Genomic DNA, 25,813 nt, shown 5'->3' on the forward strand with positions numbered 1-25,813 from the left:
GCTTCTGCTTAGCATGGGAAAGGACCCAAATTGAATCACCGGCATTTCCAGGTAGGGCTGAGAAAAAATCCTACCTGAGGCCCTGGAGAGCTGCTGACAGTCAGTGTAACCAACACTACTACTACTACTACTACTACTACTACTACTACTACTACAACAAATATTTAAGAGCCAGCGTGGTGTAGTGGTTAGAGTGCTGGACTAGGACCAGGGAGACCCGAGTTCAAATCTCCATTCAGCCATGAGACTAGCTGGGTGACTCTGGACCAGACACTTCTCTCTCAGCCTAACCTACTTCACAGGGTTGTTGTGAAAGAGAAACTCAAGTATGTAGTACACCGCTCTGGGCTCCTTGGAGGAAGAGCGGGATATAAATGTAATAATAATAATAATAATAATTATTATTATTATATAATAAATATTTATATACTGCTCTTCAACCAAAGTTCACAAAGCGGTTTACAAAGAAAAATACAGACATAAATAAAACGTATTAATAATGAGCTAGACGATCCAATGCTCTAACTCAGGAGACAGCAGCTTCCTATGTTCCTATCACATTTTGCCACATTTGTCTATGTGGCAAATGGATACACGGAGTTTACAGTAAACACACATATCCAAAGAACCATTCACAAGAGAGTTTCTCATCTTGCTTTGCATTCAGAACTCTGGGCACACAGAAAACTCACAAATGCTTGAGAAATCGACCTGTAGCACTGACGCTCCAAAGCTCAGAATTCAGTACTCAGCACTTGATAACGTAAACCTTTTTAACTTATGTTCACCACCTAGGGACTGCTTGTTTGAGGCAGTATATAAACGTAATAATAAATAAAATACATTAACTCATGTTTTCTTTTAAAACGCTAAATGTTTGTAGACTGTCCCAAATTCACATCTCTAGGTGGTTTGCCACCAGCATAAAACAAACTGAAACAGAAATTAAAACCTTAAAACAATTTAAAAGCATAATTCTAGTTGTTGTTTTTAACTAGTGGCATTATCTTGTTGCAATATTCAGTCATGTCCAGCCAGTACAGTATTGCGATACTGTCCCCAGATTTAGGGTTTAAGAACATTTACAAGCAAAGGGTTTCAAACCAAATCTGCCATTAATGGGACTTGGATTAGTCATGACTACTTTGTCGCATTGCTTTTAATGGTGCTTAAAGCGTGCTGTCGAGTTGGTGTTGACTCCTGGTGCCCACAGAGCCGTGGTTTTCTTTTGGTAGAATACAGGAGGGGTTGACCATTGCCTCCTCCCACGCAGTATGAGATGATGCCGCTCAGCATCTTCCTAGATCACTGCTGCCCTATATCAGTGTTTCCCATAGTCTGGGAAACATACCAGCAAGGATTTGAACCGGCAACCTCTGGCTTGCCAGTCAAGTCATTTCCCTGCTGCGCCATTAAATGGCTGCTAATGGTGCTTAGTCATGACTATTTATTTATTTATTTATTGTTAAATTTCTATACCACCTTTCATTAAAGCAATCCCAAGGTGGTTTACAGCAAAAAATTTAAACACAAGATGGTAAAAAAGACACAATTAAAATAGTAAGTGAAAAAAAAATATTTAACAAATCTGATTAAAAATTTAAAACAAAAGCATAAAAGCAATACAGACTATAAAGAGCTGCATGTAAATGCCTGGGCAAAAAACCAAGATTTTACGCTTTTTCTAAAAGCTGTGATGGAGACCGAGGAGCAAATAGCCACCGGGAGAGCATTCCAGAGTCTGGGGGCAGTGGTAAACCCCTCCTGGATTCTACCAAAGACAACCACAGGGTTCTGCGGATGCCAGGAGTCTACATTGACTCAACGGCACACTTTACCTTACAAATAAATTATGAAATGTTTACTATCCTCCAATATTGCATTTTTATTTATACCCCAGAACTCCATGCACACCTTCACTTCCCAGGATGCTCTGCACACCTCCCAAAATAGTGCACAGGCTCAAGAGGGCTGCATTTTTCCTTAAAGGAGACCTCCCTCCACCAGTGCTAGGCAAAGCACTGCACAGTGTGAGTGGTGCTGAGTATTCTGGTTTGGCTAAAGCTTCACACAGGCCCAATAGACAATTAGCCAGGGAGTCACCACTTACAACGAAGAACACTGCTTTACACCTAAGCCAAGATTCTTCCAGGCTTATCAAAAGGTCTTACATTAAGAGCTTTTCTCCCTAGGAAGGTATTCAGGCTGCTGTGAACATGTTTAGTGCTCTTGCCATTTTCTTATGGTTTGCCTGTCATAAGATCCCCTGCTAAGTGGACAAAAAGGCACCTTTTAAAAGTGGCAATTATCTTTATTGAGCAGGGGGAGAGCAACTGGCCCTATCCATCCCCAGCACAGCATCCCTCCAGTGGCTGTTGCTGGTGTCTCTCTTAGACTGTGAGCCCTTTGGGGACAGGGATCCATCTTTGTTTGTTTGTTATTTCTCTATGTAAACCGCTTGGGGTATATTTGAAGGAGTTACACTGGCTGCCAATATGTTTCCGGGCAAAATACAAGGTGTTGGTCATAACCTATAAACCCCTAAACAGCTTGGGCCCTGGGTTTTTAAGAGAATGTCTTCTTCATTATGAATCCCACTGCACATTGAGATCATCAGGAGAGGTCCGTCTGCATTTGCCACTGGCTCGTCTGGTGGCTACTCAGGGACAGGCCTTCTCCGTTGCTGCCCCGAGGCTTTGGAATGCGCTCCCTAGTGAAATAAGAGCTTCCCCATCTCTGACATCTTTTTAAAAGTCTCTAAAGACGCATTTCTTCACCCAGACTTTTAACTGATATTGTTTTGATTGTTTTAATGTTGTTTTTAGAATATTGTTTTAAAGTTTTAAATTGTGTTTTAAATTTCTTGCTTTTAAATTTTTTTGTTTTTAATTAATGTTTTACTTTTAATCTTGTTGTAAACTGCCCAGAGATGTAAGTTTTGGGCAGTGTAAAAATATGATTGATTGATAGATAGATAAATATTTGTAGTAGTACTAGTATTATTAGTAGCAGTAATCGTAGTAGTATGCCACGTTTCAGTAGTTTTAGTTCTTGTTTGATGGCATCCTCTCTTTGTACACTGGCATCTTTTTGATGAAGGGAAGGCAGGAAACCACTAAAACAAAACTAAAACAAACAAACTTGTGTTTATATAAACATGGGTTCTTCTGTACTGAAATGTACTCAAGGAAACTGACAAGAGCTTAAAACCACACCGACACCCACTGCAACTGCTATAGTTACATGGAAACTGACAAGAGCTTAAAATCACACAGACATACACTGCAACTACTATAGTTGCCTGAATCCAAGATTAGGGTTTTTTTTATATAGTCATCCCTAACCAATCGCGAGGGTTCCATACTGGCAAAACCTCGCTGTTGGTAAATTTGCAGTTGGCAAGCAATTGAAATCAATGGGAATCAGGTGGTTAGGTAAACTGTGGTCACAAAAAGACCAAAAAAACAAAGAAAAAATGCCAAAAAATAACCCAAAGTTACCTGGAATCCCTTAAAATCACCAAGAATAAGCAAGAGGAGTAAGCAAATTAAAGCTCTGGGAAATTCTAACCCCCCCAAAAAAAATCACTTGAAGGCACTTCTGAACCTCCAAAAACACTCAAAATCATTTTAAATCACGAAGAGTTGGCAGGGTGAGCAAGTGGATTGAACCTCTGAACCCCAAAAAATTGCAGGAAAAAACCCCAAATCACTACGAAATCTCGCCAAACCATGGATACTCGGGTTCGCGGTTGGCAAGACCAGTCACAATTTCCCACTTGCGAATACTCAAAACCATGACTGGGCAAACCGCCGTTGGCGAGGAAGGACTGTATTAGACATCAGGAGTCAAAGTGGGCCAAACCTGTCTCTCTTTTTTCCAAAAGGGTCGTCTTAAATTCACCCACCTTAAGTGGCGCAGTAGGGGAAGCGACTTGACTAGGTTGAGGTTGCCAGTTTGAATCCCCATGGGTATGTTCCCCAGACTATGGGGCACACCTATACCAGGCAGCAGCAATATAGGAAGATGTTGAAAGGCATCATCTCACACTGCGCGGGAGGAGGCCATGGTCAACCCCTCCTGGATTCTACCCAAGACACCACAGGACTCTGTGGGCACCAGGAGTCGACACCAACATGGCACACCATTTAAGACAGCAAACCAGCAAAGAGAAAGCAGCTGCAATCTGCCCCGTCACAGTTGCAGGTGGGCACAGTGCAAGGAGCTCCCTAACCACCTGCCCTCGTTTTTTTTTATTTTTAATTCCTAAAAAAATGAGCTGGGAAGAGGAAGTCTCAGCCCTGCCCTGTCATATACACCCCTCAGGCCAAGTGGGGCTGCCCAAGCACACTCTGCACATGCTCAGGGGCACTCTGCTCCCCACTCACCTCCGCTGCATCCCATTAACTGACAAGGCTAGACGAAGAGGTGGTCGGAGCCGCCTGGTCGTCACAGAAACCCTCTTGGGGTGGGTCCTCCACAGGGGCGGGGGAGAGGAGGGAGGGACGAGGCGCCCTCTGGACATGCTCAGGGGTGCTCTCGTTGCCCCGAAGACTCAGGGCTGGAAGGTGCAGAAAGCGAAGGCGGGGAGGCTAAATGCAGGCTCTAACCACAAGCAGCAACAGCACCACCCCTTCCCCCGGCTGGGGTTCCCCCTCTGCGGTGGCGGCAGCGGAGAGACACCGCCCGCGCTCCGCCGTCCGGAGCCTCGCGCGGGGGGGGGGGGGGCGCGTGCACGGGCGGCCCCCTCCGCAGCGCGCGCGCGCGCTCTCACTCACTCACCCCTCCCAGCCGGCCATGTCCTCCTCGCGCTCACACTCTCGCTCTCCTGGCGGCTTGGATCTCCCTCCTCGTCCCTGCGCCGGGATCTCACGAGACCTCCTGGCCAACTCACGCGAGACCGTCGCCTTTCACGCCCCGCCCTCTATCTCCTCCCCGCCCCACCCCCGGGAGAGCTACGAAAAGGCCAGAGTGACGCTTCTCGTGATTTCCTTAGAGGAGTTGACACATTGGAACAGAAACCTTTTTCTCTTTCTTTCTTTCTTTCTTCTTGGGGAGCAGCAGGCAAAAATGTTAGGGATGATTATGTGAAATGTTAGCCCCATTAACTGAGCAAAGAGGCACCTTTTTAACGTGGCGATTCTCTTTATTGAGCAGGGGGAGAGCAACTGGTCCTATCCATCCCCAGCACAGCATCCCTCCAGTGGCTGCTGGTGGTGTCTGTGTTAGGTTTCCTTTTGAGATCGTGAGCCCTTTGGGGACAGGGAGTCATTTATATCTGTGTAAACCGCTCTGGGAACTTTGGTTGAAAAGTGGAATATAAATGTCGTTTTTGTTGTTGATTATGAGTTACGTTGCTGGGTCCATACAAAGAGGGAACCCAAGGCTTCTCGGACTTTTTTAAATTTTAGACTTGTATCCCACTCTTCCTCAGAGGAGCTCAGGTTATTTTTATCCTCACAACAACCCTGTGATGTAGTTTAGGCCCAGAGTCGTCCAGTGAGTTTCACAGTTGAATTCAGTCTACCAGAAACTGAGGTTATCAGCAGCAGCAACTTACTAGAAGCAAGGCTGCACATATAAAGGGCAGAAACAGCTGGGTTCTGTGCAACCAGAGGGTACATCTTATAGCATCCCTCCTGGACACTGAGGCCAAGTTGGGGAGTACCAAAGAGGCCCTTGCAAACTCATGGAATGCCATAAACCTTTTCCTGCATCTCTATCATTTAGAGCTCAGTTACAGACCCTGAGGTGAAAGCAATGTGTGGAAAGAACAGGGAGTTTTGATACAGGATGCGCTGGCAGGTCCTTTTGAGTAAAGGGTGGGATTTTGCCCCGTGATGCTTCTCACACTAGCCACCCACTAAAACCTGTCGCCGACCAGGGGTATAGGCCCTTTGCTACCTGCAGATTTGTGAATAGGAGGAGAGCTGGTCTTGTGGTAGCGAGGATGAATTGTCCCCTTTGCTAAGCAGGGTCCACCAGGTTGCATATGAATGGGAGACTAGAAGTATGAGAAGAAATTCCCCTTAAGGGATGGGGCTGCTCTGGGAAGAGCATGTCTCAAGTTCCCTCCCCCAAGACAGGGCTGAGAGAGACTCCTGACTGCAAACTTGGAGAAGCTGCTGCCAGTCTGTGTAGACAATGCTGAGCTAGATGGACCAAGGGTCTGACTCAGTATATGGCAGCTTCCTATGTAATAAACTCAATTGAAGAAGGACCAGCTAAGCATCTTCTCTACTCCAGAGAAACCGCCCCTTCAAAGCCTATTCTGCATATCCCACCCTTGATGAGATGGGGAGCAGAAAGGGAATAAACATCTCACACACTGGACATGATCAAACATCCTTCTCAGCATTCCCAAACAAAGCAAACTTAGAAGTTGCCTTTTTCTTTTTTATTCCTCACCACTATCTTCCTCTTCGTGTCCGTCTTTCACCAGTACGGGCCCAGTTCCTAAAATCTCTGTGATCAGCATGGGCAATTGTTTTTTAATTATTGTTTTGAATGGCACAAGCTACACAACTGCATAGGTCAATGTCCTATTTTGCGTGCACATACACACTACACTTTGTACAAACAATATTTGCCAAGTTTTAAAAAATAAAGTCAATAGGTTGTTTCCAGTGGAGTAAAGTTGATTCATATCTCTCTATTTATATCCTGGATGTATATAAGTGATTGTCTGGTGAGTAGCCAGCATTTCGTGCGACACTGTAGATTGTTGTGGCCAGTGGTTCAAATGATAAAACCAAACAGACATTTCTGGACAATTTCTATCTCTATCGCAACTGCCAATAAATAGTGCCCCTTGCTTCTTCAAAGTCACTCCTTGTGCTTCTTCCACAATTAGGCTCATTGATTCTGTCACTTCTGAACATTCCAGTTTCCAGAAAATCTCCAATTTGCCCTGGGTAGTTAAACAGGCTCAAGTCCACTGAAATCTCTCTGTAGCGTTAATCAAATGTTCTGCAACTGACCCATACAAAGCACAGCCAAAAGGTGCTGGTCCTGCTCATGTGGTATGTTTGGTTTTATAAGATCTTGCCAGGTAATATACCTCGGCAGATTCCTTCCGACAGGCTTGGGGTTTGATGGTTCTCACTTCCCTGAAGTCCTGCTTCAGTTTCTTCTGCAGGAGATGGCTGTCCTTACCATCCCAGAACTTACAGAGCATGGTCCCTCCAGGATGCAAAATGTGAGGGGCCAGATCCAAGAGGGCAAAGCAGAGGCTGATCAGCTTCTGATGATCTAGTTCCCGGATTCCCGTTGCGTTGGGCGCCATGTCGCTCAGGATAATGTCCACCTTCCCTTTCGGCAGCAGCTCCTGGATTCTCTTTTGGGTGTCTGGATCTGCGATGTTGGCATGAGGCAAGAAGACTGCTCCTTCCAGAGGGGAAATCTGCAGAAGGTCAACTCCGAGCACAAAACCAACTGGGGCAGCTGGGTCTAGGAAAGAAAGAGTCAACATAAGGAGGCAGGCCAATAACAGGACTATTATCACAATCCTCTTCAGGGGAGCAGCAGCCGGGCATTGCTAGGTACTTAAAAGCAGCCCGCCTTTGGATAATTAAACTCAGTCATACCACCCCCTCCCCCTCCGCCACCAGAATAATAACTTTTTTAAAGCCTCTAATGTCCTTATAATACAGCACCAGTGTTCCCTCTAACAGGGATTCCCAGATGTTGTTGACTACAACTCCCATAACCCCCAAGCAAAAACCAAGCAGCTGGGGATTCTGGGAGTTGTAGTCAACAACAGCTGGGAATCCCTGATAGAGGGAACACTGTACAGCACCCACGAAGGTGGTGGCAGCAGAGCGCTAGGTGAAGCTAGGAGCTCTCTCCCATGCTCTGGGCAGGTGCCTGCATGACTGCACTTCCTTTCTGGAAGAGAAAAATGTGTTATGGGGGACTAACACATAAAGCTGTCGTCGTTGTTGTTGGGGAGCAGGGAGGTGGCTGGTGGGATTCGGGGCTCTGAGCAATTCATGAAGGGCCTGTGCCCCATTGGGCACCCCCTAATTACTTCCCTGAAGAGCAGCAAGACTGAGTACATGAGCCCTGTGCGCTCCCGACTGGCCGCCATGAAAATTCTGCAGGGGTGGGATCCTCATCTGCGAACTGGGTAAAGAGGCGGGAGGAGTGCTTTCCCTCCACCTTCATTCGGGAGCTGGGTACAAGTTCACCCAGCCACCCGCCTCCGTAGCCAGCTTGCAGACAATCATTTCCTCTGCCCACCTCGACTGTAGAATTCTGACGATCACCAATAAGGAGCCCGTATAACTCTCAGCCTGGCTACTCCACCTCCCCAGATAAGGATCGTGAGAATTGGCCCTCGGTCTTTCAAGCTGCATCACCCTCGGTCCCTGAAAACGCAGGGCAAGTGACCACATGTTTGTGAAAAGGAAAAGAACACTGCATAAAATATAGTGTGACTCTCAGACTCGGGTCCTCGGATGTTGTTGGACTGTAACTCTCGTCATCCCCAGCCACAATGGCCAAAAGTGGTGTACTCCAACAACATCTGGGGACCCCCTAGTCTGCTGGTCCAGGCTGCCAGATACCAAAGGCTTGTAAACAGCCATTCACCTGTGGCAGATTAAGAATGCCCTCCAGGCAACTAGACAGGGAAGCATCCATCCAGTTTCAGGGGAGCAACAGCAGGAGAGAGGGCATGCCTCAGCTCCTGCCTGTAGGCTTCCAGCAGCATCTGGTGGGCCGCTGTGTGGCACAGGAGGCTAGACTAGATGGGCCTTCCTGGGCCTGATCCAGCAAGGGTGTTCTCATGTTCTTATCAAAGGCAAGATAACTGAGTTTACTGTGTTTTCCCTTTCAGGCTACTGGCCTATGGCCAATATGGGTATCAGTGAGCATATAAGCTAACAGGACTATATGAGGACTAATAATTTTTGTGGACTGCTAGCAAGACTGAAATACTAGTCCAAAAGATCTTGCACCTGCAAATCAAGTTGCTTATCATGGTGGTGGTGGTGAACCAAAGGCAACAGCCTTGCTGGATCAGACCAATGGTACATCTAGTCTAGCATCCTGTTTCCCACAGTGGCCCACCAGATGTCTCCAGGAAGCCCACAAGCAGGAGATGAAGGCAACAGCCCGCCCACTCCCCACTGTCTGTTCTCCACCAAGTGATCATCAGTGGCACCGCTGTCTTGGAATTTAGAACTTCCAAATAAGAAGTGAAAGCCAAATTCGCTCCCTTTGAAAGAGGCAATGCATTTCACAAGTTGCTTGTGTGCTGTGTGAAGGAGGACTTTCTTTGTTTGCAGAGCAATCAAATACTTCTTCTGTGAGATCGTTTCCCCTGTCCTCCCCAGCTTTCAGTTCAGCATTACAGTCCCTGAGGGAAGCTACCATCTGCAGGTAGATGGATGGAGAAACTTCCTTGCAGGTCTCTAATGAAGGTTTCTTGCATTCACTGTGCACAGCCCTCCTACGCAGATGCTGACAAAGTACTGTCAGGCCTGCCAAGCCTCCTAATCCATTCCGGCTCGTAAACTTATTTTTAGCAAGCAGTTTTAAGAGCAAGCGTTTCTATAAAGATCAATATTTCAGAAATCATCTCCATCTATCGTTGTTTCATAGTGCCGTCGAGTCAGTCCAGTCAGCCAATAGCAACAATATTTTCCACCATCAGAGTACTCTACTGACATTAATGAATTGAATTAAGGCCCTGAGAGACAATCCGGGAACACCAGTGATATTAAATGGTCTTTGGCAATGAAGAAAACAGATCTGAAAGAGGGGGGGGAAACTTTCCAAGCCAAAGACCATGATATTTAGATTGTATATCTTTGCTCACTTGTGTGCCTTATTTATTTACTACTTCTACCACGACCAATATTTATATACCACTTTTCAACAAAAGTTCCCAAAGCAGTTTACACAGAGAAATAAAAATAAATAATGATTTAGGGGTTGTTGGGCAGCTATTGTACAGCAATTTATTTAAAAAGTATATGTCTGGGTAGAGTAATTATATACTGGCTACAGTAATTTATTCTCTCTCTCCTCCCCCACCCTCTCTCTCTAACAAAAACACAACATGCCTGTGGAGGATGAGGATTAATCCTCCATTTTGTGTCCAATTGCTTATTATCTTTCTGCTGCTTGCATTTTGAAGTGTCTACATATTCCCCCTATTGTGTTGTGTAGCACGTCAAAAGTTCACAATTTCAGATCACAGGTTGGTTTAGGAGGGAAAGGGAGATTAAACTGAACTGGCTTGCTTTTAAAAATGGAGAAAAATATAAGTTAATTCTGACTGGGTGCACTTCAAAAATGAAGGGGAAAGCTTAAGCATATAAGGGAGGCTGTCCCACACTGGAGACAGTTGGTCAGTCTGGAGAAGTCAGCCTGGAATCAACAGAGGTGGAGCTGAGAAAGGTGCCAGAAGCTGCTGAAAAAAAGAGGAATATCACAGAGCTGAAATCACTAAAAGCTGAAAACTCTCGGAGGGGGGTGAAATCCTTTGGAATGGCTGCTGCAGAAAGGAGAGGCCAATTCTGCCAGAGTATGGCAGAGAAGAAGACAAACATAGGAACATTATGGAGAGGAGAGCTGGTCTTGTGGTAACAAGCATGACTTGTCCCCTTAGCTAAGCAGAGTCCGCCCTGGTTGCATATGAATGGGAGACTAGAAGTGTGAGCACTGGAAGATCTTCCCCTCAGGGGATGGAGTCACTCTGGGAAGAGCATCAAGGTCCCAAGTTCCCTCCCTGGCAGCATCTCCAAGAGAGGGCGAGAGAGATTCCTGCCTGCAGCCTTGGAGAAGCCGCTGCCAGTCTGTGAAGACAATACTGAGCTTGATAGACCAATGGTCTGACTCAGTATATGGAAGCTTCCGATGTTCCTAAGGAGTCAAACCTGCTGCAGTGATCAGAGAGGCCTGAAGAAGAGGCTGGTCTGGGAGCTCTGGTGAGACAATTTTGCAAGGCCTAAGTCAAGCTAGAAGAGCCGGCTATTCCAACTTTTGATTGTTCTTTTGCTCAGATGTGTAACTGCAATTCTTCTAAGCTCTAACGGTTATAAAATAACTGTTTGACTTTCACTACTTTCTTTGAACTAACTAAAACTTTTGAATCTTTGTTGTTATACTTTTGTCTATCATTCCCACTCCATACCAAACTGCCTTACTATTCTATCAGTTCTGAAAAAGGTAAAGAATGCCCAAACTTATTGGGTAGAGCCAGCCACAGCAATAAAGAATTCTACCTGGTGTCAGCAGGTTGCCATAGCACAGGGCTGGCTGAGGCTGGATCCCTGGTAGTGCCTAACCAGTATTAGAATCAGCTAGTGATGTAGACAAACTCCTTAAGTTATACTGAACAATCTCTGGTTTCTAAGGAATGCACATTTCCATACATCTTGCCAAAACTATGAGGGCTATATACTTATGCTTTTTTTAAAAACATGATGTTTGGGAAGCCAGGTGTCCATGTTAGCAAAGGCTGGCTCTTCTCCTAAATGTACTCACCAGCACCTGTAGCATTGACTTTCTCTACCACAACCTGTGCCCAAGCACCAGGCGCTGTGCCACAGTCTATCGCATGCAGCCCAGGATGAAGGATGCTGTGTTTCTCGTCAATTTCCAGGAGTTTGAAGGCACTCCGGCACCGATAGTTCTGCTTTTTGGATTTCTTCACATACGGGTCATTGAAATGCCGCTCCAGCCAACGGTGCTCTGCTCCGGTTTTGTTCTTCAGACATGGTGCTACTGTGTGGATCCTCCGGCACTGAAGCAACAGGCTTGCTGATGTCCAACACCTGTTTAAAAAGAGGCAAGTCGTTATGTTGCTGAATGTGTACAGCTCTTGTGATGGCACTAGGCAGGGGTCTAGAATTTAGCAACAGCCTGCGCGGGTTCTCCTCACTCATTTGTTTCTCGGAGCCTGTAGGTTTCAAACTGTGTGACAGGGACCATAGGGGTAGCTCAGAAGATTACAGAGGGCCCCTCCATTTCATCAGTAATAGCAAGCAAGCTTCCTTGAACGACACCTTGCCCATCTGCTCTTCTCCTACTATATGGCAGGAGAATTTGGGGGAAGGTTGAGGGTGTATTCTCAGTTCATGCAGAGTGATGATCAGGCCCCAAAGGTTTGGCCAGTATGGAGTATGTATGCATCCCAGAACATGCCCCCAAATCCTTTGTAGTATAGAAGGATTCAACGGCAGATGTGTCAAGTTCTGAAGCAGACAGGATAATGTGGCATCCCACCAGACTTCATGGTTTATTATTATTCCTGCCAATTATCTCTTTATTTAAGATTTGGTCAAAGCCCAACCAAATTACATCCACCCCATCAACTCCAGTGGGATTTGCATCTAAGTAACATCTCAGTTCTAAGCAGGCCTGGCTATGTAGAAGTATACTGAAATAAATAGGCTGGAGGGTACCCGATTCCTCCCATCTTAGGAATGCAACCTCAGTTCACATAGCATTGCACATCTGTGGCATACGCTCACACTGCAACCGTGTTAAGTGAATTCCCATGGGATTACAAAATCAGGACTTGCCCAATACCAGGCAATAAGTGAACGGTTATAAAGCTAAAAGTTCCTTAGCTTTTTATAATTTTCAGATTTAATTTGAACCTAATAATTGTGGTTTTTAATCTGAATTTTTTTATTTTTAATTTACTTAATTTTATTACTTTTATTGTATCGTGTGCCTATCTTATTGTTGTGAGTTAACCCAACTTTGTCTGTTCCATACTCTGCTCAGGCTGAATTACCATTGATCACATCCATACAGTTTTTCAGCATTTACCATTCTCAAATTGCTGTTCCCACTTTCCTTTCCCTAAAAAAAAAAAAAAAGGAAAGGTTGTACCTCCTATATTCATGGCATAGTCCTTAAAACGTATTTTTTTATTTTGCCTTCAGTTCTGAAGACCACTCAGGGTAGCTTACAATAAAGTAAAGTAAAAGTTGTGCTGTCGAGTCGGTGTCAACTCCTGGAGACCACAGAGCCCTGTGGTTTTCTTGATAGAATACAGGAAGGGCTGACCATTGCCATCTCCCACGCAGTATGAGATGATGCCTTTCAGCACCTTCCTATATCGCTGCTGCCCGATATAGGAGTTTCCCATAGTCTGGGAGAAACACTAGTGAGGATTCGAACCAACAGCCTCCTGCAATCTCTAGGCAGGTTGCTTCCACACTGAGCCATTAGTTGGCCTTCCCTTAGCAAGCAGCTTCCAAATACCACACCAGCTTTTTCAGGTGGAACATACAAACAGGGTGCCCTGAGAGGATGGCAAGAAAGGAGGCACCCAGGCCAGGGAGCTCTTGTCCCCGACTCCTGAAAAGACCAACAGCCTGAGACGGCGTTTTATTAATCTCCTGTAATTTGCATCTTTTAATATTATAAACCGCTTTGGGTGCCTTTGTCAAGGAAGAAAGGCAGTATAAAAATGTAGCAAATAATCATAAAGAATTCTCCCCCTTTTAGAGCCAGGCTCCCATATTTTGAAGCGCTGCACAAGAATCAGACAGGCCGCAATGGATACTACTCCATCTGTTGCATTTCTGGCGGTTAGGCCGCTATTCCAGGGACAGCGCAGCAGCCTGGCCGTTGAGCCCAGCGGGAAACCCTGGCTGCCTCCAGATCAAGATCCCTGACTGTGGGGCTGCCCCCTTTTCCCTGCTCGCATGCCGCCTGGCTGGGCTTGTAGCAGACCGCAGGCAGCAAGGCAACGTCTGAAGCTGCTACCACGCCCAAATCTCCATGCCTGGCCAAAACAAAGAGAGAAAAAAACCCGCATCCTGCTCAGTTTCTAAACAGCAGGCGCCCGTTTGCAGCGGCTCACCGACTCATGGCCTCTCAAGTCGAGCCGCTTCCCCGAGCCGGAGGAGAAAGGGGGAGGGACCTTTTTCTGGGATGCACCAAACTGGTACGTTCCTTCAGGCGTCCCCCGGGAAACGTAGCGACGCATCCTACGTTCCGCAGCACAACTGGACCGGAGCAGAAGCACAGAGAGGCAGGCGCGAAGCGGCAGAAAAGATCTCTGACTGATCCTCAGGTTGAAGGAAGGCTAGATAGTCTCCAGGCCTGCAGCCCTTTTTTTCCCCTTCTTCCTCCTGGAGCCTTTTCCGCCTCTCTCCCCCCGCCTAGGTCTGTCTGTCTCCTTCTCTTGCAGCCGGTGCTGGTTTCCCGCCTTGCTAGAGAAGCTCCTTCTCTGATCTTACCGGTAAATATAATGGAAGGGGGCTGCGAGAAGCATCTGATTGTTAAAATGAAAGGGCGCAGGGCTTGAGGCTCCCTGGCAATGGGTGTCTTTGAAGGAAGGGAGACTGTGATTACTCAGTGGAGCGTGGACCACACTCTGCACATGTTCAGGGGTGAGTGTAGGGGTTAAAATAATAATTGAAAAGGGCCTGGTCTGCTCTTAATCTTCAGTAGCAGGCCCCTGCTAACTGAGCAAAGAGGCACCTTTTAAAGTGGCGATTCTCATGTATTTAGCAAGAGTAGAGCAACCGTACCCCTCCACGCCCCCAGCACAGCATCCCTATGGTGTCTGTTGCTGGTGTCTGTCTTCTGTTTCTTCTTTAAACTGTGAGCCCTTTGGGAACAGGAAAGCAACTATTTTTCTGTGTAAACCACTTTGAGAACTTGGGTGGAAAAGCAGTATATAGTCCTTGTAGTCCTAGATCAATTTGCAGCCAGTGAAACCAATCAATAAATAAATCAGCCAATATGAAAGCAGACCTTGGAAGGTTTCTGCAGCATGGAGATGAATGTGATGTGTAAGCCCAGCTGTAGTGTCCAGTTGAAAACCTGGCAATCCCAGTGAGTGCAAGCAGCCACCATCGGCTTTACTCTAGGGATGTGCATGCGGGGGTGATGGTTTACATTTTAAGGAGCAGGGAAGGTGCTTTCCCCCACCCATTTCCCCCACCGGCACTGTGTTTTAAAATGGTCCTGTGGTGTGGCAGTGTACCTCCTTGCCGCCCTTGTGCGCGCCAGACTGGAAGTGCCCGGTGCACGTGCGTAAAGTTACTTGACTCACCTGATCCAAACCACATGCAGCCACAACAGGTGTGATGCAGAAGGGTGAGAAAGCAGCTCCCTGTTAACCAAGTGGCCAGAGCTAAGCTGCACACTCATTATCCAATGCAAGAGAACCTTGAGCCCCTGGTCAGGATCGAACTTGTAACCTTCTGGTTACAGGGCGGCAGTTTTTACCACTGCGCCACCAGGGGCTCAGATTCTGAGCCCCCACAAAGAAACAACAAACAAATAAGATTCTACCCTCACTCTTAGACTGACCCTTCACAAGCTTGCTTGTTGTGTCTCAGTAAAATGGGGCTCGGGGCTCCCTCCAAAATAATTTTGCATAGGATTGTAGTTTTATAGACTGATTTTATACACGGTTAGGCATGCCTAAGCTCACTTAAAACAAACCATTTTAGACTTACCTATATGTGCATAGAAACAGGCTTTTCCTTGGCAATTAGACAGGCTGATCTGAAGAGAACTTATATTTCCATGGATTGGCAGGGACTAGAGACAGGGCCTTTTTGGTAGTGGTCCCTCAATTTTGGAATGCCCTCCCAGAAGAGTTTCACCATGCACGCATGCTCTCTCTCACTTTCTCTCTGCATTTTAAAGGAACATTGGAAGTCATCTTTTTAGAGAGACTTTTTCTTTTTTATTTGCTTTCTGAATCTTCGTATACATCTGGTTTTAACTGGGTGCAATTCTTTTACTGGAACTTTATTAACTTACATTGTTCTGTCTATTTTATTTTTGTGAGCTGCCCCGAGCTGAATTAAGCTGCAAATATTTTAATAACGGTAAAGTATGTATAGGGTGGGGCCATAGATGTTGAGGAATGTCTTGTTTGTTTTCTTTTGTGGACTACTACGCTTCATTTTGCCTGAGCAAAATGCCTGACTGCCTGTGTCCTTCCCACTACAGAGTGGGCAGCATGCTAACAACCAAGTTATTCACGCTGGTGCTGGTTGTGCAGCCTCACAGAGTCCTGCTGGGTATGAAGAAACGTGGCTTTGGAGTTGGACTCTGGAATGGCTTTGGAGGGAAGGTGCAGCCAGGCGAAACTGTGGAGCAGGCAGCCAGAAGGTGAGTGGAATGACGCCTGGATCTGTTGTCTTGTGTGACCAGGAGAACACAGGTCCCTTGCACCTGTATAGATTGCTGTTTATTTCTATTTATATTATTTAATTTTAAAAAATTCATTATCATACAACTCAAGGTGACATCCGTGGGGTTCCCCATCCAGACACTGCCCAGGCCTAGACGTGCTTAGCTTGTACAAAGTACCCTGGGATATATCTCTAGGAGTACTGTGCTTCTTCCAGATTGCCTTTATTTATTTTATCCATCTAATGCAGCATCCTGTTTCCCAGACTGGACAACCAGTTGCCGCTGAGAAGCCCGTAGCAGGGCACGAAGGTAATACTGCTCTCCTGTTGCTTCCCCAAGTTAACTTTGCTTGTTTTTGTTCAGGGAGCTACAGGAGGAGAGTGGACTGACAGTGGACACCTTACAGAAGATGGGCCTGATCACATTTGAGTTTGTGGGCAACACGGAGCTGATGGAAGTCCATATCTTCAGAGCCGACGATTTCCAAGGAGACCCCACAGAAAGCGATGGTAGGAATTGGGTTAGGATGGAGCAGCAGCACAACAGAGTTTGCCCTTCTTGTTTGTTTGGACTTGTCCGATCTTATTCAAAGGCCCTTCTTTACTGGTGACTTTACTGACTGTACAGTAGACTCTTTTGTCATCCCCCCAAATTACCTGGGGAGACATGGGGAGCTTTCACATAACTTCATATAACTTCTCCAGTGAGTGTTGCTGGTGTTTATCTTAGACTGTGAGCCCTTTGGGGAGAGGGTAGAATCTTATTTGTTTGTTGTTTCTTTGTGTAAACCACCTTGAGCCATTTTTGGAAGGGTGGTATAGAAATTGAATTAATAACAACAACTGAGTTACATAGGAAGCTGCCATCTACTGAGTCAGACCCTTGGTCCATCTAGCTCAGTATTGTCTACCCAGACTGGCAGCGGCTTCTCCAAGATTGCAGGCGGGAGTCTCTCTCAGAGGTATCTTGGAGATGCTGCCAGGGCGGGAACCTGAAACTTTCTGTTCTTCCCATCCCTTAAGGGGAATACCTTCCAGTGCTCACACTTCTAGTCTCCCATTTATATGCAACCAGGGCAAACCTTGCCTAGCAAAAGGGACAAGTCATACTTCCTACCACAAGACCAGTTACTTGGTGTAGGTGAGTAGAACTCACCAAGTAAGAGGCATAATGCTTTAAAACGGGCTGTATACCTTGCAGGTCACAAAAGAGACCTGTCAAGAGTGTGCTGTTTCGAAGTTGCCACGGGTGAAACAGTTTTTTTTTTTTTAAACAATCGGAAGACTGGCCCAACTGTTTATGAGAAGTGAAAACAAGAGTACAAAGCTCCCTGAGAAAAAACATACTCTGTTGACATCCGTGTGTGTGTGTGTGTGTGTGTGTGTGTGTGTGTGTGAGAGAGAGAGAGAGAGAGAGAGAGAGATTTATAAAACAGAGGTGTGTATATATCAGGCGGCAAATAAAATTTCTCTTCCCCATTTGTGTGTGTTTTCTCCATTGCAGAAATGCGCCCCCAGTGGTTTCCACTGGACAAAGTCCCCTTCAAGAACATGTGGCCTGATGACATCTACTGGTTTCCCCTCCTGCTTCAGAAGAAACTATTCCTTGGCTATTTCAAATTCCAAGGGCAGGACACTATCTTAGACTACACCCTGAAAGAAGTGGAGAAAGTGTAAGAGGCGGCCAAGAACGGAACACTGGACACCTTCCTGGCTGGGATGGAAATGGCGGCCCATATTGGGCAACCATCACAACAGTCCTCCTCATCAGCTCCACAGTGGAGACCTACATAGATAATTAAAAGAGAAAATGAAGCAATGGCTCCCTTTGTAGAACAGAGAACACCAGTTTTTCATGCATGTTCGGTGCGGCTTCGGACGTGGCTGCCATGCCCTGGTAGCCACAGCCTTGGCTTCAGCACACACACACATACACACACCGTCTTTAAGCTTTTTACTGAAAGCCTTGGCAGCTCAGCTGGAGTCTGCTCACGAAGCGTCATTTTTTTTTCTGTATTGTGTTCTAGCAAGGGGACCAGCTTCTCCATGCCAGAGTAAATTTAGATTTGCATAGGGGTGGTTCAGCTTCTCTTTTCTTGGCTAGAAGCTCTGCAGCCTGGATCCAAAATGTTTCCAGGTGGAAGTCCTCTTGACTTGAACAGATGGAGGGAAGAGGGAACTCAAGGTGTAGTATCAGCTGTCATGTCCAGCTGTAAACATGGCTGAACAAATCTATATTTTGAAGAGTTGCTATTGCGTTACGTGCCTGGGGGAGGAGAGTCTCACAGCTCCAAACACACCCTGAAAAGGTAGCCTAGAGCAGGAGTTGTTAAACTTGAGGCCCTTGCTGGTGCCTGACTGCTGGTCTTGTGGTAGCAAGCATGACTTGTCCCCATAGCTAAGCAGGGTCTGCCCTGCTTGCATATGAATGGGAGACTAGAAGTGTGAGCACTGTAAGATATTCCCCTCAGGGGATGGAGTTGCTCTGGGAAGAGCAGAAGGTTCCAAGTTCCCTCCCTAGAAGTATCTCCAAGATAGGGCTGTCTCCAACCTGCCTGCAACCTTGGAGAAGCCACTGCCAGTCTGTGAAGACTATACTGAGCTAGATGGACCAGTGGTCTGACTCAGTATATGGCAGCTTCCTATGTTCCTAATAAACAAACAATAAATAATGGTGCATAAGCTAGCCCTCCAGTGCAGAACATGTGGCAGAAAATTCCAAGGACTAGGGATGTTCACATGATCAAGAACTGCCCTACCCAGCTTCAGGAGCTATGCTTTTCCAGTTTGTCATTGTGTGTGTGAGCATACCACTCGGAGGTGGGGAGTGTGTGTGAGAGAGTGAGACAGGAGGGGGGAACTGGAAGGGAAGCATCAGGCTATCCTGCTCCCTTACCAACATTTTGGCAAGGCAGGAGGAAAAGCTGCCTGGACCCGCCCACTATCACTCCCCCCTTCTCCTATGTGGTTGTTTGCTCACACATGATCAAGAACTACGTGCTGTGTCTAAGGACATTGCAACCTTCTAGCAGCTTTCCAACTTCAGAAGTTCAAGGTTGACTTTTGAGTCTTTTGAGTGTCTGACATCACAGGATGTCCAGAGTTATCTGAAATCACACAATAGGGGTTTGCATCACCAAGCCCGATGCCACTACCCACCCTTGCTCCCACGACCTTCAGAAGTAGCGACACATGGGCAACTGAAATAACATGTAGATTTTTTTTATATACAAGTTTTATACATCTCTTACAAATACAAGTTTTTGTAACTTTTTTTCTGTTTTGGAATGTCATAATCTGTAAACATTGTTTAACTCTACCAGCTGTAGTAAGACTAATTCCTGCAGTTTGATAAAGTGCTTTATTTTAAAAAAACACAAACCCTATTTTTGCAAAGCAGGGGAGGGAGGAAGTGAAGGATAGATTGGCTTAATACAAACCTACAATGTTCCAAAGCTTGCAAAATCCAAAGAGACTGGAGAAGAAAAAGATACATACGCACACTTTCAACTGTTGGCTTAGTAAAGGTATTGCTTGGAAAGCAAGGAAGCCAGAGATTAAAACATGGGGAAGTTTCCTGTTGACATTCTTGGGACATCAACTTTCCCTTTAAGGCAGGCGGTGGGGGGTACCTAGATGTTGCTGGACAACAACTCCCAAAGGCTGTTGCCCATTGTGGCTGGGGGTGATAGAAGTTATAGTCTGGCAACATCTGGAGATCCAAGTTTGAGAACTCCTACCTTTAAGATATGTATTGCCTGTTTGGTAGTTCTTTCTTACGTAACCCGCTCCTCTAAAGGAACTAGTTTCCTCAGGAAGCAGCATTGGAGCTGCTCTCCCAGCAGAGACTGGATTTTCTGTCCAAGATTTCCTCTTTGAGAAGTAATTTTACATCGTTATCCTTCCTTGGCAGGAAAGGAAAGGAAATATTTAGCATATACTCTCAATCCTAAACTTCTGGAAGTTAGTCCAGTTGATTTAAATGAGGCTTGTTTCCTAGTAATGTTACAACCCTATGCGCACATGAAAGAGTAAGCCCCATTGAACTCCGTAGGGTTCACTTCAGAATAAGCATGTCTAAGAGGACAGCTCTGAAATCTAATACTATACAGAAGTTCTCAAACTTGTGTCGCTAGGTGATGATGGACTACAACTCCCAAGGGCCTCCGGCCGTTATGGCCAAAAGCCCTTGGGAATTGTAGTCCAACACCTGGGGACTCACGTTTGCTGTACACATTTATTAGATACGTTAATATCCACCCCCAGTTCAAATGGTAAGCGTGCTTAGAACTGCGCCTTGGTTTCTCCATTAAGTTGGCTTGAGAATGCTGGATTTACCTCTGCCTTTGAGCACAACCGACAGATCAGATGGTGCATGTACCAACAAGCCTCTACAGTTGTTTTGAAGTAGAGAAGATGGTGGTGCCTGCTGAACCGTTAGTGGGTGGCAGCATCGGGCCCTTGGTCCATCTAGCTCAGTATTGTCTGCACAGACTGGCAGCGGCTTCTCCAAGGTTGCAGGCAGGAATCTCTCTCAGCCCTGTCTTGGCGATACCAGGGAGGGAACTTGGTACCTTCTGCATGCAAGCTGAATTACATACAGATACTCTTCCTGGAGGGGCCCCAGCCCTTAAGGGAAATATCTTACTTACAGTGCTCACACAGGAAGTCTCCCATTCAAATGCAAACCAGGGTGGACCCTGCTTAGAAAACGGGACCATCCATGCTTGCTCCCACCGAACCAGCTCTCCTCTCAGGTGGTCCTGGGGCCTGCTGTTTCTGAGCCTTTGTTGCGAAATTGGCTCGGGCACAGCATGCGCCATCCTGCTACTGGGCCCCTTGCCCAAGCCCTAACAGAACACTCCCCACATTTCACCATCTCGCACCACAGGAGTCAGTGTGATCTGAGATGCAAGCAAAGCAGTTACATAATCATTTCACAAGAGGCCTGATCTGAGCGGTCTTGTTCATAAAGAAGCCATTTCTGCAAGGGGGAAGGGAGGGCCCTGCCTCAAACTATTAGCTTATCTGAATTTGTTTGTTTGTTTGTTTGTTTGTTTGTTTGTTTGTTTGTTTTTCTTAAGGGAAAAAATAACCCCCTTGCTCCTCTAACTGAAGACAGAAAAAATAAGGTTAACATTTTAAACTCCCATTATAAACACTTTCAAAAATATATATACTGTCGCCACATATCAAGGAAGAGGCAAGTCAGATTTTCTGCCGAGGAAAAGAAGAAATTTGCTTGACTCTGCACGAGTCTGGCTGACTGGGCTTAAGCTTATGGCCCAAGGACCAGGGAGAATGCCTTAACACCAGCCTGAACAAGCGGTTTGGTCCTAGATCAGTAAAAGACCCAGCGCCAGAGCTGGGTGCTGCTGTAGTCTTGGAACTGGTCTGTGTTAGCAACCTTCAATCCCCCTCCTACGACAGGTCTGTAACTTTTGCTTGAGAAACAAAGAGGTTACACTTCAGAAAAGCAAGGTCAGGCAGAGAAGATGGGAGGTCTCCTCATCCCTCTATTAGCCTGTGAGCCAGGCCTACAAATTGGGAACATCAGTACCATCTCAAAGGACTAATACTCATCATGACTTTTGACAACATCTGCCCCCACCTCCGAGACTGAAAACAGGTGATAGTATTGTTGTGCTTATAGCTTTCTCTGTGTTATCAGCCCTCCTTTATCCCTACCCACAAACAACTAGGGTAAGATTGTAGTCATTTTTGAACAGAGGAAAGAGGGTGACAATGAACACACAGCTGTACTCTCTTGATGGAGTCATCTTTGGAGGACACTCCTGCCCATTCCCATTCCTCTGACAACACGGATAGAATTGTATAAGAGTGTTTGAGTTCTTAACACTTTTTAAAGCTTTGTAACTGCCATTGCAAATGTGGCCGCTGCAGGCCCGATGGTCAGGACAATCAAAGTAGGAGAACACACTGAATGCCGATGGTCTTGCAATGCGATCACTTCTTTTCCTTCTCTAGGGGTGCAGAACTTGTCAAATATCACAGTGAGCATTTGTTCCTGAGATGGCACTGACCCCACCCCCCAGATGGCTCAGGTACTATATCCAAAAAAAGGCATCACAAAGGAAGGTGTGTTTTGGGGGATGCTGCTAAGACTGGAGCTTGTGCACAAGATTCAGTTTGCCTTTCTCCGTCTGAAAAGATTGTCTTGGGAAAAGTTGAGAAGCCTGTAAGGAACCAGACAGACATGTTTCCCCCCACAACAAAATGCCTCCCAAATGGAGCATCTTGAAGAGGAAGCCAGACATAAGAGAAGACACAATGGATTCCTCATCTAAAGCATGAGCCAGGCTTTGTAACTGGCAAGACAAGCACACTCACCTGCAAATCTAACACCATCTCAGCCATCAGTCTAGTCCTTCACCTCATGCATCAAGCAGCCTGCTTTCCTTTTTCCCTTTTTTTTTAAACAAACACAATACGAACATTTATCCTTCACTTATTTTCTCAAAAAGAAAAAAAGATTTTGGTTCTGGTGATTGGGGGAAAGTATTTTGGTGGCAGCATGGATACCAGCCAATCCATACTATGCACAATCAATTCCTGCTGCAGAACTGTTCCCCTCACCCACCAGAGCTCAACCTTGGGGACAGATACGTTTGAAGTGAGCTTGGCAAGGCTACTTTCAAGCCAGCCCCACTACTCTGTAAGTGTTATATCTGTCTTACATCTTGCCGAAAGTTGTACAATTTATCAAATTGTATCAATCCAGCCAAAGGAAGACCTTGTCGGGAGTAATACCTCCCATGTCAATCAGGATCTGAAACATGCCTGTCATCCAGCCCTCTCTGAGAAAGCTTATCTATATGCTTCTAGCCTCATCCAAGGTAAGTCAGAATTGCCACTCCAAAGCAGAATCAGCCTTGTTCACATGACCATGATTGTGAGCAAGATGGGAGCTCAGTGAAATATTGGGGAGAGAGTCTAAGTACACGGTGCGCCCACCTGACCCATCTCTCACACGAACGATCGTGCTCCCCTCCCTCCTACCTTGTTTCATATTGGAACTGAATCCTACCAGTAAGGATTCGGCTGCCTGCCAATGATTATAGCAGTACGGGAGAAACTTTTATGTTTTCCTTCCCCACACAGTCATCTTGTGAGACCTTTGAGTTTAGAAGCTGAATGACGCAAACACTTTACACATCTTCTGTGGCTGGAAATCTTCTGGCTTCTTCCAACACGAACTATTACAGATTGGGGTTAGACACTCTGCATGCAGATAGTCACATCTGGTGATTGCATGTCTCTTGATTTTGCAGTATGTACATACATAGTAATTTTTTAAAAAAACAGCCAGAGAGGGACAGAAAGACAGACCACTAATGGGTAAGGAAGTCCACACACCCTCAATAGGTTTCCTACACACAAGTTCTCTCCAGGTAGAAAATCGGTCCTATTTCAAGCAGCCCTTTGGTCCCACATCAGCACAACTTTTGCTGGAAGGCCACTTTAAGAAGAGGGAGGGGATGAAGGCTCAAAATCCCACCCCACTTACTGGCCTGGCCTGACCTCAGCTGTTCCTTCTCTGCCCATTATTGCCCCAGGGATGGAAAATGAGAAGCAGCACATTCCAGTCAGGGCCGGATTCGGCCAAGGGCCCTCTAGCTGCTCAGCCCTGCTTTCAAGGCATGGTCCACGATGGGCACAAGGAGGTATAAAACAGAGAAGGTTAAAGAAAACCTTCAGCAACAGAAGGTGATCAGCAACAGAACACTCCTAGCATTCTGTCAAGCAGAGCACAAAAGGAGGTTTCTGGGATTAGGAAACTCAGCCCCACTCCAAAGTACTTCAAAAATAGAAATAATAATAATAATAATAATAAAAAGGCAAGAGATCGCTCAACTGTGTGTGTGTGTGTGTGTGTGTGTGTGTGTGTGTGTGTGTGTGTGTGTGTCTAGGCACTGTCACATTTCCAGGCAGTCCATTAATCACAGAGCAGCTCAAAGCAGCAAAGGTAAAACTCTAGCAAGAGGGAGGATCCTTTTGAAGATCTGCATACACAGGTCCCTTAGGCCAACTCCCTCTGGACCTCCCAGCCCTGCCCAAAGTCCTCAAAATTAACTAGAAAATAAGTTGTTCTCCTAAGACGACACTGGCAGCGTCGATGCATTGCTGGATCCCCCGAAGAGGCAGCCCAGCTTGGGCTTCAGTTCATTCCAGACTTTGCTCATCTAAAGGCAAAAGAAGAAAATGGTACAATAGGTCATTTAGTTGCGTCATCAACATCCTTGAGGGATCATGTCTGAAGCAGCAATAATTTACTTACACACACACACACACATACACACCCCTCGTAAGACAGGGTGCACAACTTTGGCCCTCCTGCAGACATTGGACTACAACTCCCATAATCCCTGATCATTGGCTTCTGTAACCAAGGATGATGGAGGTTGCAATCCAACATCAACTGGAAAGCCAACGTTGTGCAGCCCTGAGATAAAGCTCTAAACATTTACAAAAACATTACACAGAAGACTAAACTCCTGGCCAGTTTTCCTTGGCAAGCAACCGTTTTAAAGAAACCCTCAAAACGACCCATAATGCTTTGGGTTAATTGCTTGCTTGCTTTTTTTGGAAGGGTCTCTTTAAGTCATGACCCTCTGCTGAGAAAAATGATACATGAGCAGTTATGCACTCATAAAGCTACATTGCCTGGATTTATATATCTTCAGCTTTTGGTTGAAATTGATTTATTCCCCTTCTGGCCTAGCTCCCCTAATTTTTAAGGATGAACACCCTTCTGATTGTGCATCTAATTACTGAAAAGCTAAAATCATATAGGCTGTCAATGGAATATCTTCTCCCTCTGGGCTTGGATAACGCTATGCTGATCCTTAAGAGGCGTATTATTGATATGGAACGCCAGGCAGATTTAAGCCAGGCACCAAGCCCTCACAAAAACCAGCTCAGTACCTGTATGACCTGATATATCCAGCACACAGAAGAGCCCTGACACTGACTCGGCTAGACGTGCAGCAGTACTAGAGGGTAGGTACAGGGTCTCCTTTTTTGGAGAAACGGTGCCCTTGTGAAAGTGAGAATATTGAGATGGTTGGCCATGTGCTTCTGTATTGTTCTTTCTGTCATGAGCTGCCTTCCAAATATATTGCTCCTCTCATTCTTAGATACCCTGACAATTTGGATGAATTTTATATAAACTTATTTCTTTCTGATAGACTCATGTCTCGCACTCAGTAGACAAATTCTGCATGGCTGCGATTAAAATTCGCTCATCGTGTGTCAGAAATGGTCAATTTTAATTGTCCCTCCTTTTTCTTTTTAATTTTGTTTTATCCTTTTTTTAAAAATCTCAATTTTCTGATTTTTAATATGTATATGCATGTATGTGTTTATATTCATATCTACCCTCAGGGTAGATTTATTTGATCTGTATTGTGTATTTGATCAAAGACCGCAATAAAGTGAACTGAACTGAATAAAGCTACATTCAGTATATTGAATAAATTGTGCCTAGAAAGCACAGTAAAGGTCTAACGGGCAGTTATGACATTTCTCTTTAGCAGCACAGAAAAAGCAGGATTCAGAAACACAAACACACATTTGCTAATGGAAAAGCATTGGCTAAGAGGGAATTAAGAACATAGAAAGCTGCCTTATACCGAATCAGACCATTGGTTCATCTAGCTCAGTAT

The 25,813-nt window shown here is 45.7% G+C and overlaps 4 protein-coding genes across 17 annotated transcripts in view; 1 reads left to right on the top strand and 3 right to left on the bottom strand.

Moving 5' to 3' along the window:
* MAD1L1 (mitotic arrest deficient 1 like 1) overlaps positions 1-4,906 on the bottom strand; it is a 578,229-nt gene extending 573,323 nt beyond the window's left edge. For 3 of the 8 annotated variants that reach the window (XM_053276889.1, XM_053276893.1, XM_053276892.1), the window contains exon 1: positions 4,389-4,701. In XM_053276889.1, coding sequence (XP_053132864.1) covers positions 4,389-4,525 — 137 coding nt within the window. In that variant the 5' untranslated portion in view covers positions 4,526-4,701. Of the gene's footprint in view, positions 1-4,388; positions 4,703-4,782 lie in introns of those variants that run through there. The other 5 variants (XM_053276890.1, XM_053276886.1, XM_053276888.1 and 2 more) reach the window with 4 other exon arrangements.
* Positions 4,907-6,471: 1,565 nt separating this feature from the next.
* Positions 6,472-13,957, bottom strand: MRM2 (mitochondrial rRNA methyltransferase 2). Of its 2 annotated transcripts, none has more exons than XM_053276597.1 (3): positions 13,832-13,957; positions 11,497-11,786; positions 6,472-7,449 (listed from the first exon to the last, which is right to left on the bottom strand). In XM_053276597.1, exons 1-3 carry the CDS (start codon positions 13,837-13,839, stop codon positions 7,016-7,018), a joined length of 732 nt encoding a protein of 243 aa, XP_053132572.1. In that variant the 5' UTR covers positions 13,840-13,957; the 3' UTR covers positions 6,472-7,015. The 2 variants fall into 2 exon arrangements, with proteins under 2 accessions (XP_053132572.1, XP_053132571.1); XM_053276596.1 differs by lacking the exon at positions 13,832-13,957 and adding an exon at positions 12,755-12,817.
* NUDT1 (nudix hydrolase 1) lies at positions 13,939-18,198 on the top strand. 2 transcript variants are annotated; one of them, XM_053276598.1, is made up of 4 exons: positions 13,939-14,212; positions 15,943-16,104; positions 16,492-16,637; positions 17,632-18,198. In XM_053276598.1, the coding sequence occupies exons 2-4, from the start codon at positions 15,953-15,955 to the stop codon at positions 17,802-17,804; spliced, it is 471 nt and encodes a 156-aa protein (XP_053132573.1). In that variant the 5' UTR covers positions 13,939-14,212; positions 15,943-15,952; the 3' UTR covers positions 17,805-18,198. The 2 variants fall into 2 exon arrangements, with proteins under 2 accessions (XP_053132573.1, XP_053132575.1); XM_053276600.1 differs by lacking the exon at positions 13,939-14,212 and adding an exon at positions 14,248-14,363.
* A 1,135-nt stretch (positions 18,199-19,333) lies between these two features.
* Positions 19,334-25,813, bottom strand: part of SNX8 (sorting nexin 8) — a 43,064-nt gene continuing 36,584 nt past the window's right edge. For all 5 annotated transcript variants that reach the window (XM_053276592.1, XM_053276591.1, XM_053276595.1 and 2 more), the window contains exon 11: positions 19,334-24,331. In XM_053276592.1, coding sequence (XP_053132567.1) covers positions 24,242-24,331 — 90 coding nt within the window. In that variant the 3' untranslated portion in view covers positions 19,334-24,241. The remainder of the gene's footprint in view (positions 24,332-25,813) is intronic.

This window comes from Hemicordylus capensis, chromosome 13, assembly GCF_027244095.1.
Source record: "Hemicordylus capensis ecotype Gifberg chromosome 13, rHemCap1.1.pri, whole genome shotgun sequence".
Classification (NCBI taxonomy): Eukaryota; Metazoa; Chordata; class Lepidosauria; order Squamata; family Cordylidae; genus Hemicordylus; species Hemicordylus capensis.